Here is a 19,260-nt window from a genome sequence, read left to right as displayed (position 1 = left end):
CAAACTCACACACTGAATTTCCATGGCTGACTCAGTTTTCAACCCCTGGTTTCCACAGTCTTTGGGAGTTTTTTGTAAAGAAAAAGAAAAAAAACTGGCTTACCTTTCCCAGTTTGAATCCTCTTCCAGGATGCAAGCAGGTATTATCACACCAAAGGAACTCCACATTCCTGTCGATGCCACTGGCCAAGTGCAGCCTGACTGAAGCCGAGCTCCCAGGCACACTTCAGTGGCCATTTTTCAAAGCCGGGAGTAAGAACTCTACAACCTGGTCACCACCTTAGAGCATATTGTTACCTGGTGTACTGTTAACTGCTGTAAAATATTATCAAATCTGTCTTGAAAGAACCCACACACGGGACTCATTTTGTGAAAATATTACCATGGTTGGCCCAAAGCATTTTGCTGTTTAAGGTAAAGGACAACAAGACCACAGATGGATTTGGCATAAGTAAAAAATGTAATTGCTGAGTTACTTGCTGCAATGTGTTGGGTGGTACTTAACAGGATTTTTTTTCCAAATATAGTCATCAGTAGTGATGGCAGCAATCATAAGGAGAAGGAAAGGAGAAGAGAGGGAAGAGTGAACACTGCATCATAGAGCTCTCACTTTGTTTATTACAATCTTTATATATACCATCCAATAGCCAAAGTTATCTTGGCAGTTTTTATTTAAAGATTTATAACCCTAAAAAAGAAGGAAACTGCATACATGAAATTTAAAAGCCTTATTACATGACAAAAGAAAGCTGAGAGGCAGCAAGGTAAGTGGCTTTCTCCTTGCCTCTCCCCATGCCATTGAAGCACTTCCATTCTTTTCCCGCTGGAAAAATCTGTTTGGCAAAAGGTCTGCTTTTACCACTGTCTCCCTCTGGAATGAGAATGGAAGTGCTATGACAGCATGTGGAGAGGCAAGGAGAAAACTGCTTCTCTCTCGCTGCCTCTCAGCTTTCTTTTGTTATGTGATAAGGCTCTGAAACAGAATAAACCCTGCTACATCTGTGGTGATACACTGGCTCTTCTCTCCTGGTGGCCACTGAAGTCACCACTAAAAAGACCTCCTCTCTCTAGCAATGATGTTACCACCACATTTCAAAGGAAAGTCAAAGCTTGAGTTTCATTGATGGGAAAGTAGATCTGATCTTGGGCTATATACCACTTCAGTTGACAAGAAGGGGGTTCTTGGTGCAATATAAAAGTAAAAATCCCTGCATATAGGAAATTAAAATTTCCATACGAGAGAAGGGTTTTACCCTGGCTACTTATCTGAAAGTTAGTTTTCTGTTAGCCTGTAATGTTTATTTGTTTTCATATTAAGGAGCATTTAACCAATTGATATTCTCTCTCTCTCTCTCTCTCTCTCTCTCTCTCACACACACACACACACACACACACACACACAGAGTGACTTTCGCTGTAGGGTCAAGGGCAAGATGGCTTTACACTATGCTATTCCAAGAAAATCAGGCCAAACTGACAGGTGAGTCTTTCTTCAGCACCTAATGGCAGCAGATTAGCTGAGGGGAGGCAGGAAAGAGTAGATCGAGGAGGGTCATAGAGGCAAGTGACTCCACACCTACTTGCCTGCCCAGCTTCCCTGCTCCATTTCTGGGCTTCTATCATGACATTACATATGCAAATACAATATTTCACATATTAGAATCAGGGCAGCTCAGAGAGGAACAAAATAAGGACTGGGAAGGGCATGCATCCCCTCCAAACCAATTTTAGCAGCTTGAAGGTTTGCCACTACCAAGAAATAACTTGTTTCTTCTGTGCCCACCCAGAATTCTTTTTTTCCTGATGCTGCCATTGGGTACAAGCCTTGATGCATGACACATACAACTCTTTGTCATCTTTCCTCAGGCCCCATCATTCATTGCCATCATCCTCTGCCTCATTGTGGTATGGGTGGCCTTCCACCATTGAAGTAATTTGTTTTTCTAAAAGGGAAGCATATTTTTCAAGTACAGTTCACAGTTAAGCTAACTCTGACCTTGCAGTACAATGCCTGCTTATACAAAGGCATGCATGATCCTTAGGAGATTGTCACATGAGGGATGGGATGTCATTTTCCCATCCCTGTCCCGTCCTTCCTGCCTGACTGTGGGAAGGACTTTCACACTTGACCCAGAAGGGAAGCATGAGTAAAACTGATTGCACAAATCACTTTCACACTGCAGTGGGCTGAAAAGCACTTTCAGATGCCAGCTGAAAGCACTTTCAGCCATTATTTGCAGTTTTTTGTATTAACAGCTTAACCCATTAATACCATAAGGGCTTTTCAGCCAGCTGCAGTGTGAAAGTGATTTGCACAATAAGTTTCACTCAGGTCATGGACGGGATAAGGACAGGAGAGCAATCCTGTCCCTATCCTGTTCTCCATGTGATAATCTCCTACGACTCACAATAAACCATAATCTCGTGATTATCACTTTGACAGTTCAACACTGGACTGTGAGCAGAGAATCAAATGTCTAGGTACTGCAGCAATCATGGACATTTAAATCCAGAGGACTCAATTCTGATGATAAACCATCAGATATTTGTACTGACAATCAGCTAATTAACTCTCAGGATGCAGCAACTGGAGACTATTTTGCTCTGCATCTTCTCTTTGCCTTAAAAAGAGTTATACTTAAACTGGGGAAATTAGTAATTACTTGCAGGTCAAATAGCTTTTTGAATCTGTCCACAAACTGGTTTTCTTTCTCTAGTCTGAACCTCATTGCCCAGATTATGACTGTGTTGTCCTTGCACAAGTGATCAAAGGTAAGAAGCAGTTCCTCCAAATAAGGGTGGTGGTAGACAACATCAGCCGCTAAGATGTAGTCAAAGTGGCATGAAGATCTTGGGAAATTCTTCTCCAAATCCACCCCCCAGAACAGTTCTTTCACTTGGGGTTCATGTTTGCATCTCATCTTGGTGTTTTTGAGAATGTTGTACTGTAGGTTTCCTATCAATTCAGGCAAGTCTGTGGCAACCACATGGGCACCTGCAATAGAAAGGACCATGGAATGGAAGTAAGCATTGAGGACAATTGGAAAAGTATGTCAAAGTTGGCTTTACGTAAATTCTCTATAGCAGTGGTGGCAAACCTTTTAGAGACTAAGGGCCTGTTCAGACTGGCCATTAAGGCCAGCCTGGGGGCAGAGTTGGCGCATCGCGTCCACATGACGCACAACCCAACTCCATCTCAAGAGTGCTGTGACGCCATGTGATGCTCCACACAGCATGTGACATCATGGCACTCCTGTGGCATTGCATCCATACAATGCAGCGCCAAAGGAGTGTCTTCAAGCCGTGGCTATCGTGCCCTTTCTTAGGTGCAAAAAGGAGCTGCTTTTTGCAGCACCTTTTTGTGCCCTGGAAAGGCCAGATTGGGGCCACAGTGTGCGGTTGCCACAGCCCCAATCCAACTAAGAAAGGGGCAGTGTTGCGCCGCCCCTTAGGGGCTGTGTGTGCAGCCCCTAAGTGCCCAAACTCAGTGGTGTTCTCACATCGGGTGTCACCCGGTGTGCGGGGGGGGGGGGGGGGGTTCTAGGGTGGGACTTCCAGGGAGTGTCTGGGGGCAGGGCTTCTGGGAACAGCATGTGCTCCCTCTCTCTTCTTGACAAATGAAACTTTTTTTATCCACAGAAGTCCTTCCCCCTCCATCAAGTGAGAGGCAAGACACTTCCAAGTTTAAAAATACTGCCTTCCCAACCAACCAATCCCCTTCCCCCAAAAAAAACATCTGGCAATTTTGTCTAGTTTTTTAATCTTGGAGCCATCAACTTTCCTCTGTGTAAGGTTCAGGGTAGATACTTGGGGGGGGGGGGCGAAGGGATCTGGGTTCAAAATACTTCTTGCTCTCCTTCAGGAGGAAGGCAGGAGGAAGATCCCAGGGCTTCTTTCGCAACCATAGTGGTGCCCCTGAGCTTCACCTCCTGCTTTGGGGACATTGACAGGAGAGGAGAAGCCTTGGCTGTTTTGAGGAAAATAGAGTTTCGCACCATGCGGGGTTTCTGAACAGAAATTCCTGCCCTGTCGCCAAAATTGAACTCAGAGGGATGGGATGGGGATGGTTGGAAGTAATGAACTCCTCAGAAGGAAAAATGGCTATTTCCCCCCCCCACCCCCTTCCTTCTCCCTAGCCAAAGAAGGAGGAGGAGTTTCAGGGTTTTTCATCTGGATTAAAAACCCTCCCCTCCATAAAGATTTTGGTTTTGTTTGGACACGAGAGAGAAAGTCAGCACTTCCAAGCGTGCTAAATATAATAATAATAAATTGAAATTTGTAATTGCAATTAGTAACTGTGTGAGTAAAAGTAAATTACACGTTCAGGCTGCATCCACACTACAGAAATAATCTAGTTTGACATTGCTTTATCTGCCATGGCTCAATGCTATAGAAGTCTTGAATCTGTAGTTTTGTGAAACATTTAGCCTCCTCTATCAGAGAGCCCTAGTGCCACAACAAACTACAAATCCCAGGATTCCATAGGATGGAGCCATGACAGTTAAAGCAGTGTCAAACTGGATTATTTCTGCAGTGCAGATGCTGCCTTAGAAGACCTGACCTAGGTTGGAATAATGGTATCCGGCTAGAAAGGCTTTAATTCTTCTTCCATCATGTAAGATAAAGTTTCAGGGAACTTCATCTGAATTAAAGACACCCCCCTCAACTCCATAATGATAGACAGATTACTGATCCACATCAGATCCCTCAAAAAAAAAAAAAATCAGATACTTGCAAATTTTTGGAATGACAGTCATTCAACTGCTAATTAATTGTTTGATAAATAATTAATTGCTTGATTAGCATCTCATTAGCAAGACCTTTGGTCTTGCATCAAACTAATTTTGCAGCTAACTGGCTTTGGTTCCACTTCTTCTTTTGTGTTCTAGGAAATGCCAATATTGGGCGAGGTATTTTTTAAAACAATGTGATTACATAGTACATACCAAGGATGCTGGCGACTATGGAGACCAGACCTGTTCCTGCTCCAATTTCAATTACATTTTTGTCAGTCATGTTATATGATTTCACATTCTTTTCCAAAAAGTGGCACAAAACAAGAGCCTGTGGGTGAAAAACAAAAGAAGACCATTTATAGTAGATTGACAAGGGACTTAACACAAAAGTAAATATACAGGCAAATGGTTTTATCATCAAAAGAAGGAGGAGTCATGACTAAGGCGTAGTGAAGAGTCCTACAATGAGGAAGGGAGGGCGGGAATAAAAGGAAATGGTTCAACAGTTTGTTTGAATAATCATATAAGTGATTGTATTTAACTGCCATGGCAATTAAAGCGTTGTCAAACTGCATTATTTCTGCAGTACAGTTTAGACCTAAGACATTCAGGAACTGAAATCCAAAACAGCTGGAGCATCAAAGGTTACTCCCTATTCAACAATATTTTCTGTAACCTACAAATATCCTTCTCTCTGTTTAGCTTAACAATAGCATACAGTGTCAGCTGTGGGGATGAATCTGGCCTACGTCAGGTAGTCCCAACTACTGTAGACCCTTTAAGTCACTGTAATTTACACAATAACTTACTTTTCAAGTCCCTACTGATTTAATAGTCTCTTCTACTTGGGACTAGCAACTGGATTTAAGTTGCTAGCTTGTTCTGAGAAACAATTTTTCCCAAATAAAATGTTGAGATGCCACTCATCTGAACAGATCAGTGGAGCTATAGAAGGGGCTGTGTAACCCTTTCCTCTATTTTTTTGGTGCTAATAATGCCCATCCAGCTCCACATGCAGGCTGATGTTTGCTGTGCAAGGGGTTAAAAATGGACCAGAGAGAGACTAATATTTGCCTTCTCTATCTTCTATGACTTCCTCTATCCCTCAACCAGCAGCAGTGACACCATGAGCATCATTAAACAAACCCAGCAAGCAAACAAAAAGACTCGTGGGTTTTTTCTCCCTCCACATGACATGTTCTCTTTCGGTTCTCTTCTGGTTGTAAAACCATGGGAGAGGGTCATAATAGTGTCATAGAAATGTCCCATTTGCCAAGCTGAAATAATCTGTTTGGCAAAAATGACACTTTTACAACGTTCTCCCTCACTTATACAACCTGAAGAGAATGAGAGTCATGTAGAAGATGGGGGGAAAATGCATCTTTTCATTTGCCTGCTAGGTTTGTTCAATAATGTGATAAGGCTGCATGTAGCTAATCATGAGAGAGATGAAATAACAAAAATGAGTTCTGAGTCTGCTTAATATATGAATGGAATTTTTTTGGAAAGACGAGGTGTGTCACCTTCTGAGGGGAGGCAGGTAAGATATGTTTGCTCTTGGTTTTGAATTCAGGGTTAAAGTATGGCAGCATTCCCCACACCATCCCAGTCTCTCCCCCAAATGAAATTTTCCTTCAAACCTCAAATTTCTAACATTGCAGTAAATTTAAAACTTCAGTTAAGCATTTAGACATACAGTCAGCCCTCCACATCTGTGGCTTTGATTTTTACAGATTTGATTATTCGTGAATTTGATTAATATGTTGTCTTTAGGAATCTCTAGGTTCTCTAGCATGATTCTGTAGTCAGCTTTTGCCAAAGGTCATGCCAGAAGACCTAGAGATTCCTAGAGAGAACATCTCTCTAGGCATTGGTAGGTTCTCCAGTACAATTCTATGGTCAACATCCAGCAGTTGTTGACCACAGATTTGTCCTGGAGGACCTAGAGATTCCTAGAGAGGTGATCTCTAAGGTAAAAAAAAAATGTTTATTTTGTTTTTTTCCAATTTCACAGGGGCCCTGTACAGTTTAGGCATCCAAAGAAAAGGACCAGGTAAAGCTAACAAGGGAATTCAAATCCAAGTAGTATAAGAGATCTAGGTGTGAATGAAAACTTTTCACTCCAGACAGTGAGGTGTATCACACCCTGCAATACTAGAAATTTGGAAACTAAAAGATAATTTCATGGGAGAGAGACAGGATTCTCATTTGGGGAACAAAGCCCTTATTTAGCCCCTTGTTGAGCTATACCCCTGTCTGAGAAAAGAAAGCCAAAACAGAGTGTGAGAAAAGCAGCTTTCTCTGTGCCTGACAAAATTCACACTTTTACAACCGACTCCCTCAGGAGAATGGAAGTGATACCATGGCATGTGGAGAAGCATGGGAAAAGTCACTACTGTCCTGCTCCTTTTGGGGTTTTTTTCTCATGAGATAAGGCTCTAATTGTGGAGGACATTGGCAGAAACTCCCTTCTAAACATGATTCCCTGCTAATAAACACCAGTAAGGGCCAGAAATAGACATGGGTCAGCAGCAAACACAAAATGAGGCAGTCCAATTCTGATCCAATGGATGCTTTCAGACTCAAAAGAGGGTTTCCTTCTACCCTTACAAGATGAGGCCTGCACGCGCGCGCGCACACACACACACAGACCATTTTTTCCACTAGCTTCTATTGCCAGAGACCACTTTATGTAGTATGAACACGTCAAGATATATTTTCATGGGACCTTGATCCTGTAAGATATGATTAACCCACGTTTCACACACAGCTGCCTTGTATTTAACAATTTATCTGGTAGCCACAGGCAACTAGCAAATTCCACGCCGGTCATAGAGGACCTAAATACCCTAAAGGCACCAGATCTTGAAAACTAAGCAAGGTCAGTTCTGGTTAGTACTTGGATGAGAGACTACCAGTGAATACCAGATGCTGTAGGCTATATTCCAGAGGGAAGAACTGGCACCTCTGAATATTCCTTGCCTAAGAAAACCCTATGAGGTCAACAGTCAACTTGAAGACATGCACACACACAAACAAACAGAACTAAGGTGGTATAAGGATGTACCCCCCCCCCTTACAGCTGCTGGGATTTTTATTGCACAACCAAAATGAAGGAGAGGGTGCTATCTTTAATTCCACACTGACCAGAGCAAATGAGACTTCTGCTCATCCATCAGCATCAGAGAAATATGGCTTCTAGCATTGTTTTTAATACCACTCCTTATACATTAACTATCAATTTTAGTGGGTTTATTAACCATGCTGACAAGGTTGGTTAATTGATTATTGTTTCAGATAACATGTTTATTGTTTCAGATAACAGAACCAATAACATTATTTGGCTACATTACCGAAGGCCAGACCACAGCTCCATAACAGTCAGTGGCTTCCCTAATCTTTATCTCATGGCCAGCAAAATTAAATCCTTCCCAGGCTTCGGTTGTTATCAGTGAAGGAGAGAAACATCTCCCCATGATTTCTGCAACAATCTCTTCATCTCCATTTGGTCCTAGTAACAAAACAAGAATAAGATTACACAAGCTCCAACTACAGATAAAAACATCAACCTAATTGCTAAGCTACTAACCTCTATTTGGGCATGCTGAGCTCTTAGACACTAAAACATTTGAGTTATGTCACTGCCCACAAATGTTCCAAGCAAGGAATTGTTTAGTATGATATATATAGCCAAGAGGATTTGTTATCCATCATGCTTACTATATATAAAACTGTAACAATAGAAAATTATTCCTTTCTTCTTCAGCACCAATGAGCGAAAGGGCCATTTCACACTACCCAATTATAGCACTATCGTTTCACTTTACCTGCTATGGCAACATCTTATGGAAACCTGATATTTGCAGTTTGGTGAGGTATTGTTCTCTGGCTGAGATTTATAAATAATTCTTACTCAACTGCAAATCCTTGGTTTCCTTAGGATATTGCCATGGCAGATGAAATGGAACCATAGCACTGTAACTGTGTAGTGCAAAAGGGTCTAAAGAAATCCCTTAGAAAAGTATTAATATTCTTGTTACTGGTTTAAATTTCCAGAACAGAAGGCTGAGTCTATTTAATAGATGTTAAGGATTACACCAGTCACTTCCAACTTGCACACCAAGCACAAGTTTGCATGTTCACTTCTAGCACAAGCAATGGTTCCTTGGTTCCTCCTTGGCTTTGCATGCACTGCTCTTGTATTATTTAAGACTGACTGTATTGCACTGCATTTTTATCTCACCTTTCTACTAAAAATAATACTCAAAGCAGTTACAAACATCATTCAAAATAGTTAAAAAATCAGAAGCATTAAAATAATTATAACAAGCAAAATAGATTAAAAGGCCAATCTGAGAAGCTATTTTGTTCACACCCTTCCTGAACATACAAAGACTGCAAAAAGAGAAGGTTTTTCCCAGTCACTTTCTCCATATTATATACATTTTCTATAGCTACTTAATTATCTTTTTTTGTGAACTAAAGAGACGTAAACATTATAACTTTTGTTTTATGGGAATTGCCAGTTCTGCTTCTTTTCCAGCTCTAAAATATTACTTATGAGTTGCAATGGTCAGAACTGAACATAGTATTCCAAGTGTGATTGCACCATAGTTTTCTATAAGGGCATGATAATACTGGCTTTCAGTTCCTTTCCCAATAATCTCCAAAGTGGAAGCTGCCTTTTTTCACGCCAACTATACACTAGAGTCAATATTTTCATTAGGCCTGATCATCATAACTCCTTTCTGGCTGAGAATTCAAAGTCCCCCTGCCTAAACTTCAAATTCCAGGATTTCATAGGATGCTGCCATGGCAGTTAAAGTGGAATCATAGTGCTAGAACTGTGTTGTGTGAAAGGGCCCAGTCACTTTGGAGACAGCAGAGATCAAGATATCAACACTTCAGGATAAGAAATCCAGCTATGCCCTCAAATGTCTACTTGAAGGTCTCTCTCAAGTAGTTCCATCTGGCACAGCTACAGAAACCCTAGACTGTGGCAATGTTGTGATATAGCACACACCCTGAGAGAGTTCAGCTCTCTAACAGTACATTCCTTCTATGGCACAGTGATAAGATAAACTTTCTTCACAGCTGAAGTAGTAGGGAGAACAGGTGACAATGCATCCATGTGGTGGTTGGGCAAATATTTCCCTAAACGTTGTTTGAGAAATGATAGAAGCCCTGCAAAAACAAACCCAAAGAAAGAGAGTGATGTATGTCATGATGCAGCTTGCCCTCCATGCCCTAAGCTAGCCTGATGCTCTCAGGTGGAGTGGAGAACCATGTGTTGAAGAAAGATTCAATTGCCAGTCCAGTTGGCCTTTCTACAGGGAGTGATAAGGAGTACTACATCTCATTCACTTGTTCATTTTTGACAATAATATGTTTTGGACAAGTCTGTCAAAGTAAACAATGTATGGCTAAACAAATGGCATTATCTGGAATAAGGCCACATTGCATGTTTCTGGGGCAAGTGGAAGGCTCAGAAATCTCCTCCTACCAAGAGAGGCACTTTTGGGTATGTACCCTAGCCTGCTATTTAAAGGTATGAGGGTGAGTGGAAGTGTACATTACTCATTAGCCTATCTGCTTGCATGGATTATTGCAGTTTCAAAACCTCCAGATCAGTGTTCCTCACCCAAAAAGCAGAACCAGGGAGATCACATTAACACAGGTTACACTTTTCACACTTTCAAACCACAGGCCAGAATGTAAGGCATTTTCCTCAAACAAAATGTAAAATTTTCTATGGTACAATATGCAGGGGAGGGAGGGAGTGTCCCAGAAGTAGTTACATCACACATACTCCTTTCCTACCCCACTTGTCATCCTTGCCAGAGTTTTCCCACTCAGTGACATGAGATTACAGGCTGCAAGCATGATGAATGGAGAAGCAAAGAGAGGAGGGGGAGGAGGAACAGGAAAATGAAATATACAGTGCACTTCCTCACAGTGCAGCATGCACATGTGAGAAGGTAGTGAGATGCAGTAGGAGAGGAGTTGATGGAGAGACAAGCATGAGATGCAAAAGAAGAAATGAGAGAGGGAATTGTAGACATAGATGTGGGAATAATTTTTGAAGAGAGAGCCAAAAGAGAGGGGTAAAGGAAGACAGATGTTCCAGGACATTATATTGACTTGAGAATATGAATGATCTCAACATGTAACCTCAGAGCTCCTCAAAGGAAGACAGAAGAAATGGGTGGAGGAAAAGAGAACATCAGAGTGGGATAGTGACAATGAGAAAAGAGATACTGCTGAAAATATGGAAGAGGTAACTATCTGAAGAAAGGGAGAAGAATAAATGGGCTCAACAAGTGTATTTTGGGACAGAAAGAGGTAATACTATTTTAATTTTTTGCAGTTTAAGATGAATATGCCCAACCTGTGTTTTTTTTAAAGGAACAAAACTACTTTTGCTATTATTAAATGGTGTGTGTGCACATGTTTTGTGGGAATTAAGGAAGATTTCAGGCAGTTTTAATTATTCTTAATATGGCCCACTCAGTCTATTCAAATAGGGATTAAAACTACTATAGATGGAATTAAGAACTCATTCATGCATGCAAGTGTATGCTTAATCATTAATTTCACTATCAGGTGTTTTAATATGTATGAAGGTGGATACCTCTTTTAGTACATTGATAGATGATGTTGATTGTTATGATTTCTAGAAATAGATGAATCTGAATGAAAAAATTAATTGGCTTATATATCTTCTTCTAAGTGTCTTCATTGCTCCCGCTGTTCCAAATATCAATCAAAATGAGCAGATGTCACCATTATTAATTCTTGCTTTGAATAATGTAATACCCTGGTATGCGTATGAAACAGTAATAATGCTCATCACCAGGAAGAGGAACAATCTGGTGGTGAATTGCAACATTTCCTGCTACCCAATCAATATATATGATCATTCCTGCAGACACAATGTGGAAACATCATTTTAAGATAAACCTTGTTCAGCACAGTGCTCTTCTTCTAGGATGATGTTGGTTTTCATAAATGTGATTACCGTTTTGAATCTATTGCATCTTTCTTTCTGATTTTTTTTCTCAGGATTTGATTACTTCTCTTTTGTCTTTCCAAGAGTACATCGTAAGAAATGGAAGGAAATAATGAAGTTTGTTGGAAGTAACAGGGCCATGAGGATGATCAGGAATCCCTTGGTGCCACCCTTTCGAACCAGCCCTATGAAGAGGAGTGATGCCATTCTTAACACAGTGCCTCTTATTTCCATACTACAGAGCTAGTTCAATAAGATACTGTGATATATTGGTGTCAAAAGCCACCAAGACATCCAAAAAGATAAACACCTCCAGCCCCAACTTTTCTCCAGTGTAGGGAGTGGCCATAACTCAGAAATGACTTGAAGGCACACAACACACACACACAGGTCATCAATCATGGCCACCAAGACTATTTCAGCAGCATACCGTGACCTGAAACCAGGCTAAAATGGGTCCAGATAAACAGTTTCTTCCAGAAACATCTGAAGCTTTCTAGCCAACACATATTCAAACAACTTCCCCCTGAAGTAGATGTGAGTGACTTATGGCACATTAGTTCTCATACTTCATTGGGTTTAGGGAGGCCCTCTTCAAGAGAGAACATGTTACAACATCCTTCAAGTTAGCAGGAGTCTCCTCGTGACAAAGAAAGGCATTTACCATTCCCTTGATTCACCCAGTCAATCCAGCTGCATTCGATGTTATATATCAAGGTTGGCAGGAATCAATGTTACATGTGGTAGATAAGACTGATTCCTGTGTCTTGTCCAGACTATTTGGCTGGCACAACTGAAGCTGATTTTTTTTAAAAAAAAAAAAACTGACTATATGGCATATTGTACAGCACTCCAGACTCTGAGAACTGTGACATCCAGTTCTGGGAGAACAGGAGAAACATTCTCCTTGAAGTCCCTAGAAAATTTGCCACAGCAGATAACCAAGGGTTACACTGCTAGTTTCTCTCTGTCTGATCCCAACAGGCTCTTCACCATTTGGAATAAATAAAGTGTCCCCACCAAATTTTGATTATATTCAGTTCCAGACCTATGCTACCTACACTTTAGCCATCCTGTTTCATTGTCCCCAGATCTACATCAGCACAACCTTAGAAGATCCTGTCTCATGGCGGGCCTCAGAAGAGTTAATGTTAAATTCATCTCAAACTGCAATCAAATATATTACCCTGTTTACTCAGAAGTAAATCCCACTGAACTTCCTAGAATTGCACTTTCAGTGGTACTGTAAGAACAAGCAAGTTCAAGGTAGTGTCAGTTCAAGCACATTGAAAAGGTCACTTGGGGACTCAGCTGAGGCGGAGATACAACTTATGCACACAGGATTATTTATACAACATGACCCTGCAATGAACAGATTAAGGTGTTAATGTTTGCACATATTCTATTCCACCCTATCGGATCCTATCTAAAGCATCGTAAATTGACTTGGCGTTTTATTTAGCTTGCACACCCAAGCATATTCTTCAAAACTGCTAAAGGTCCACCTTCTACTCTTTCTTGCTTCTATTTTAAGGAAACGTAAACCTGTTAAATGCTAAGTTCACGCTAACACCAAAATCATTTAGTGTGGCTCTTATTCCTTCCTTGTGTTAGGTTTATTCCCCCTCCTTTCTCTCTCCTTTTAATCACTTCCGGAAATGTGTCTGGGAAACTTGCCTCTATACATGTCTTCACACTAAAAAAGTTAAGTGTTGTGGATTTCAATATGTGAGAACACTTCTGTAAAGTGAAGGTCAAGGAGTCTTCCAGAAAGTTCTGGGGAAAGGGTTCAGGAGTTACTAGGTTACTTACACTTCTTTAAATATGGCCCAGAGAAATAATGTTCCTGCCAAGATCCTAAAGAGCTGGCAATCTGACCTGCTTCTTTCTAAGAGTCTTTTCTTCATCATGATCACATGAAAATATTTTTCAATGCCCCAACTTAAATTTGTACTATAAACCTTACCTTCTATCTTATTCAAGATGTCAGCTATAACGTGATCAAGGACTAAAGGCACTGTTTTTTTCCAGCCTAAGTTATATCTGGAAAATATTGGGAAGATTGAGCTTCTGAAAGTAAACAACAAGATACCTCTGCCATTACATGTACAGTCAGCCCTCCGTATCCACGGATTTTATCCAAGAATTCAAGCATCCACAGTTTCAAAATATTATATATATAATATTGTATATATATATATTCCAAAAAGCAAACCTTCATTATGCCATTTTATATAAGGGACATCATTTTACTAAGCCACTGTATTTAATAGGACTTAAGCATCTATGAATTTTATTACCCACTGAGGAGGGGGGGGGGATCCTGGGACTAAATCCCAGCAGATACCAAGGGCCCACTGTATAGAAGCTGACTGGACCCAGAGACTTCACAAAGTTATTGGCTTTGGACTGCAACTTTCAGAATCTCCCAGATACTATGGGGGATTTGGGGAGCAAGGGCCCAAAAGAGTAACTTTTCTAAGTCCTTCAGCACTAGTGATAAGGTGGTATCTTCGACTGCAGAAGGCTAGGTTAAGAGAAGTCTAGGGTAGATCATGTGCATGTGATGCACATACACAATTATATCGTCATCGTGGTCATCATCACCATCATCGTATTCATTTGTAGCCTACTTTTCGCTCATTAATGAGACTCAAGGTGGCTAACAACATTAAAGACAATATAAACTAAAACTATACCAAAGCTTCAATAGAAGTATAAACATAAAAATTATTTTTAAAACATTTGAACAATTGATAAGGTTGATAAACATTAAACTTTTTTAAAAAATTCCTTAAAAGACAACATATAAACCTTTAAAATGTTTTTACTTGCTGATGGAAAGAGCAAGAACATCACCAATCTTGCCTCCCTTGGCAGGGAGTGATAAGGGCCTCCTCAGATGATCTTGGAACTCCAATGGACTCTTAAAGGAAGATATAGTATTTCAAATAACCTCAACCCAAGCAGTACAGGCGTTTATAGATCATCACCAGCATTTTGAATTGACCCCAGAAAAGGATTGGCAACCAGTGGAGTTGCTGCAACAAGGAAGTTCGCTGAGGTGCCAATTTTGCCTTCCAATGAAATTTTCCATCACTCCCTAATTCTGTATTACAGTAACTTAAAGCTTCAAGCATGGAAAATTTCACGAGGAGGGAGAAGGATTTTTATTTGCAGGGGCAATACTCTCATGTTACCCTCTCCTCTAGCTACAGCTCTGCCAATTATGACTTTTAGAAAGAAAAAAGACACAGTCTTTATTCCAGTCATCTCTTGTCCATGCTTCTCCAGCTGACACACACACGCACAGAGAGAGAGAGAGAGAGATGGGCATTTTCTAGCCCTCATTAAGGATTTCGCTGTTTTCTAGTCTCTACTAATTTGTACCTCAGGGCAGGCCAACCATTAAGCAGAGTGAGATGACCTTCTCAACTAGAGCAGCAACCTTCAGATATCATGAAAGGACAGAAAAATTTTAGTTAATACATTTATTATTATAGTTTTACTGCCATACAACCAAAGTGATGTTCAGGTTGGATTTTCTGCCTCATCAGCTAAAATATCTTGGATGGCTATAGAAACTATACTATGTACCTTGACTTTGGTGGGTAGCGGCCAGGATTTGCTGCTCTAGCTCAGGAAATAAAATGTCTGAGGCCATCCTTGAACCAGCTGTAAGATTCTCTGGTAGGGACTTTGCTAAGGTTTCCCTGCACTATCATGCCATAATGTACAACCACAGATTTTATTGTTCTTTTACATTAAGGTCATTGTGCCTATGACATGTAAGTCATACAAATTATAATTTCCATTAACATTCTGGTATTCTATATGGAAGATTTTTTTTTCTTTCCAAATTGGGAAAAAATTCAGCAGTGGGATCCTGCATTCTAAGGGCCAAATGTTTCTGGACTACAGCTCCCATCAGCTTCAGGCAGCATAGCTAACAGTGAGGGGTCATGGGAGTTGCAGTCCAACAAATGTTGGGCCACAATTGCCCAGCCTTGATCCACAGAATGCCCTTCTCTGAACATTAATTTAGAATTAACACAATTACTGGGCTCATACAGACAGGCCAAAATAAAGCTGCTTCGGGTCACTTTGGAGGTATGCTATTTAAATTATGTATGTGTCCTAAGAGTCCAGAAGCTGCGCCAAAGCTACGTTGCAGTCCTTAGGACTGGAGCATTGCTTTGGCATGGCTTCCAGCCTCTTAGGATGCATGCAGCATTTAAACGGCATACCTCCAAAGTGATCCGAAGCAGCTTTATTTGGGTCTGTCTGTATGGGTCCACTATGTTTCTTTTCCAAGGGTCACTACTTCACTTCTTGACTGTATGTGTGTTGGAACCATGCATCTGTCATGATAATATGATGATAGGATGACATGCTGACATAATATTATAATACTGTGATAACCTGGTGAATGATTCAGAGAATGGACATGAGAAATAGCAAAGGGCATTGCATATTAATCTAGTGGGCGCACTGGGTTTGGGAACAAACAGATGGGGCAAATGGTAACAGGGTAAAAGTTTATGAGTTTATGACTCTGCCTTTCCTGCCAGAAGATCTGGTTCTAAAGAAGGGATACGATACTTCCCTCCTTTCTGTAAAGGTGATTGAATGATAAACATGGGAGCAAGGGAAAGGGGGCTTGAAAAGTTGTTTTGATCAGGATCAAAAGCAAGGTGGGGGGTGGATGATACACTACAATTTTGGAAACAAACTTTTAGTTCTGACATAAACCTCAGAGAGATACCTTCTGTCTCAATACAGTACCTGAAATAAAAGCCTTTTGTTTTCTACCACACTGTTTTCTTGGTTACTGGGAACTGAATTCACTGATCCTGACAGTGTGTTGGTCTCCAGAAGAAAGAAAAGTGGCATGAAAATCATGATTATGTTGAGAGTAGTATATGCTGGAAACTGGCCTACTATGACAAACGGAGAATTGTTTCTCTCAGGGTTTAGACTGCCCTGGAACAAGCACACTTTGGTTAGCCTCATTACTCTTATAACTAGCCCACAGTGTCATGCTGGCTATTAGCATCCTCTCTAGTCACTCTCATCTTGTCTTTGAGAACTCAGCAGGTGACTGAATTGCTGTCCTGCTACATTTTCAGGTTTGCATTGATGCTTGCAAAAATCCTTCCACTCTGACAGAGAGGGAAGAAGAAATGTTGGGTGGTTTTGTTTGGGGTTTTGTTTGTTTACTGCAGAGAAAAGAAAAGCTGCCTTGAAGAGCAGCTCTTTATTTTATTTCCTTTATTTTGGTGTGGGAATCTGCATACGCTCAGAGAAGCAGCAAACTAGTGGGCATTTTCTATCCCAGAGTGCTGCACTGGGACTCTTTATGTAACATGAATTTATTCTTTACCAGCAGGTAATTTTAATCAGAAATTTAAAAATACCTGTTATATACATTTCTACAAGAGGTGTCCTGATCTTAAGGTGAGATTAGTGACCTTTTGGCTCTGCTTCTTTTAACTTTGCCCTTGGCCCCAACAGCCTTACTAGGGATGAGCTGCCATTAGTAAAATACCCGCTTCCCCAGACCATGATGAATCTCATCAGAAGGCCAAAGAGGAACTGAAGGGGAACAACCAGAAGCTAGGATGAATCTCATTGAAATGCCAGCTTTGTTTGATTCATCTTGTAGTGGCTGAGAGGTAAGAATGGCTAAAAATTGCTGATGGCTCCTTAACAAATGCTTTTCACTTATTCCATGTAGCTAGGGGTGCATCTACACTGTAGACATAACGCACTCTGATACTTTATGTGCTGTAGCTCCATCCTATAGAACCCTGGGGTTGGTAGTTTTACAAGGTCTTTAGCCTTCTCTACCAAAGATTGCTGGTGCCACACAAAATTACAAATCCCAGGATTCTATAGGATGCACCCTAGATCACACTAGACCCACACATTGTTCTTCTTTCTCTTCTTTTCTCACTTTCAGCATCATTGTAGGGGGAGGGGGCAGTTGTTGTTGTTGTGTACCTTGAAATCATTTCTGACTTATGGCAACCCTAAGGCTAACCTATCATGGAGTTTTTGGGGGCTGACAATGTGTGACTCTCCCAAGATGAACCAGTGAGTTTCCATGGTCCAGCAGAGAGCTGTAGTCCAACACTCAAACCACTACACTATGCTGGTTCATTTTGTAATATCGCTCCCTCCCAGTGACAGCCTCAGGATCAGCACACTCTCCATACATACAAGTTCCAGACTCAAAGACTTGAAAGGTACACCAGAGATCTAATCCCTCGTTCAGTGCTGAGCAACTCAGGATGCAAAGCCTCAATCTGATAGTCCTAGTTGGAATAGACTTGTTGGTTCACCATTCAGCAGCTAATTCAGTAGGTCTACTTTAGCTGGGTCTACCAAGAGGCTTCCCCAACAGATGGCTGTCCAGCCACTGCTTAAAAACATCCAATGAAGGACAATCCAGAATGATGACTCCTCAAAAGAATTTCTTCCATAGCTGAACAACTCTTATTTTTAAGACATTTCTTGTAGTCATAACCTGCTTCCCTGTCAAATTTCCACTTGTTGATTCTATTTCTCCATGAATCATGAAAAAAAAAGTTTCTGCAAACATTTTACAGTTAGGTCCATTCAGTGTGTGGCTTTCTGTTGCTGGAAGTCAATTTTCATGGCAAAATCAGTACAGTAATTATCTCTCTTCTAAAAGATATGGCAGTATGGAGCTTGGGTATCTGAGTGTAAAATAAATATTTACTCATATTTGTGGGCTTGTAAATTGTACCAAGGGCAGTTACTTCTGCTGTCTTAAAATCAATATCCCTGATCATGGCTTTTCCTGTCCTAAAATCGATATCCCTGATAATGGTTTTTCCTGAACATTTAACTGCCGTGCCTGTTGGCTTTGGAAGGCACACATACCGTATTATACTTTGCCTCAAGCAGCAATGTATCTTTGACCAGCTTTGATCACTGGTCAGCAAATATTCATGGCAAGGCAGCAGGACAAAGCAAGGAAGAAAGGAAAATATTTACCTTCTTTGTGATCTGGCTTTCTAGATAGTTCATCTGACACAAGATGTTTGTGCTGTGTAGACTTGGAATCCATTCCGTACAATATATTCAACAGATAAGGATTCTAAGTACTAAAAAGGAGAACAGAAATATCCAGATGCCAAGAAAAGAATGGATTACAAACACATTCAAATACAAATGTAGATAGACACTGGAACCTATGGGGTTTTTCCCCCTTCATCACTCATGCATTAGCTGTCATGCATTAATTGTTAGTACACTATGGAAGCAAAAGTCATATCTGAAATACTAATACTAATATCACATTAAGATGTGTCAGAGCCATAAGCAAGGATATTTGGCCCCAATGTGGAATGAATAAAATGGCTTCACTGATACTGCAAACATGATATGACTTCTTACAGTGGTCTTAGAAGATACAGTGCTAGCAGTTCTCCCCAGAAAGAAAATGTTGCCACCCTCTGGAAAAATATTTGTGCTTTATTTAATACA

At 40.7% G+C, this 19,260-nt stretch overlaps 1 protein-coding gene across 1 annotated transcript; it reads right to left on the bottom strand.

Annotated features, from left to right (window-relative positions):
- Positions 1-636: 636 nt before the first annotated feature.
- On the bottom strand, positions 637-18,853 carry LOC149319194 (methyltransferase-like protein 21E). Its single transcript, XM_089507988.1, has 5 exons — positions 18,769-18,853; positions 8,090-8,247; positions 4,947-5,064; positions 1,765-2,995; positions 637-1,714 (listed from the first exon to the last, which is right to left on the bottom strand). The coding sequence occupies exons 1-4, from the start codon at positions 18,839-18,841 to the stop codon at positions 2,595-2,597; spliced, it is 750 nt and encodes a 249-aa protein (XP_089364114.1). The 5' UTR covers positions 18,842-18,853; the 3' UTR covers positions 637-1,714; positions 1,765-2,594.
- Positions 18,854-19,260: the final 407 nt, after the last annotated feature.

Source organism: Sceloporus occidentalis, unplaced genomic scaffold (genome assembly GCF_023333645.1).
Source record: "Sceloporus occidentalis isolate IW3139 unplaced genomic scaffold, rSceOcc1.0.p SCAF_2, whole genome shotgun sequence".
Lineage (NCBI taxonomy): Eukaryota > Metazoa > Chordata > Lepidosauria > Squamata > Phrynosomatidae > Sceloporus > Sceloporus occidentalis.
The sequence above is the reverse complement of the archived record's forward strand: the minus strand, read 5'-3'. Positions and strand labels throughout refer to the sequence as shown.

Excerpts from the sequence above, each read along its gene's own strand:
- LOC149319194 (XM_089507988.1), bottom strand. The coding sequence starts at position 18,841 with ATGGATTCCAAGTCTACACAGCACAAACATCTTGTGTCAGATGAACTA. Across the intron at positions 5,065-8,089 it reads GAGCTGTGGTCTGGCCTTCG|GCTCTTGTTTTGTGCCACTT; the intron begins GTAATGTAGCCA and ends TTTCACCCACAG. Across the intron at positions 2,996-4,946 it reads CATAGTCGCCAGCATCCTTG|GTGCCCATGTGGTTGCCACA; the intron begins GTATGTACTATG and ends TTTCTATTGCAG.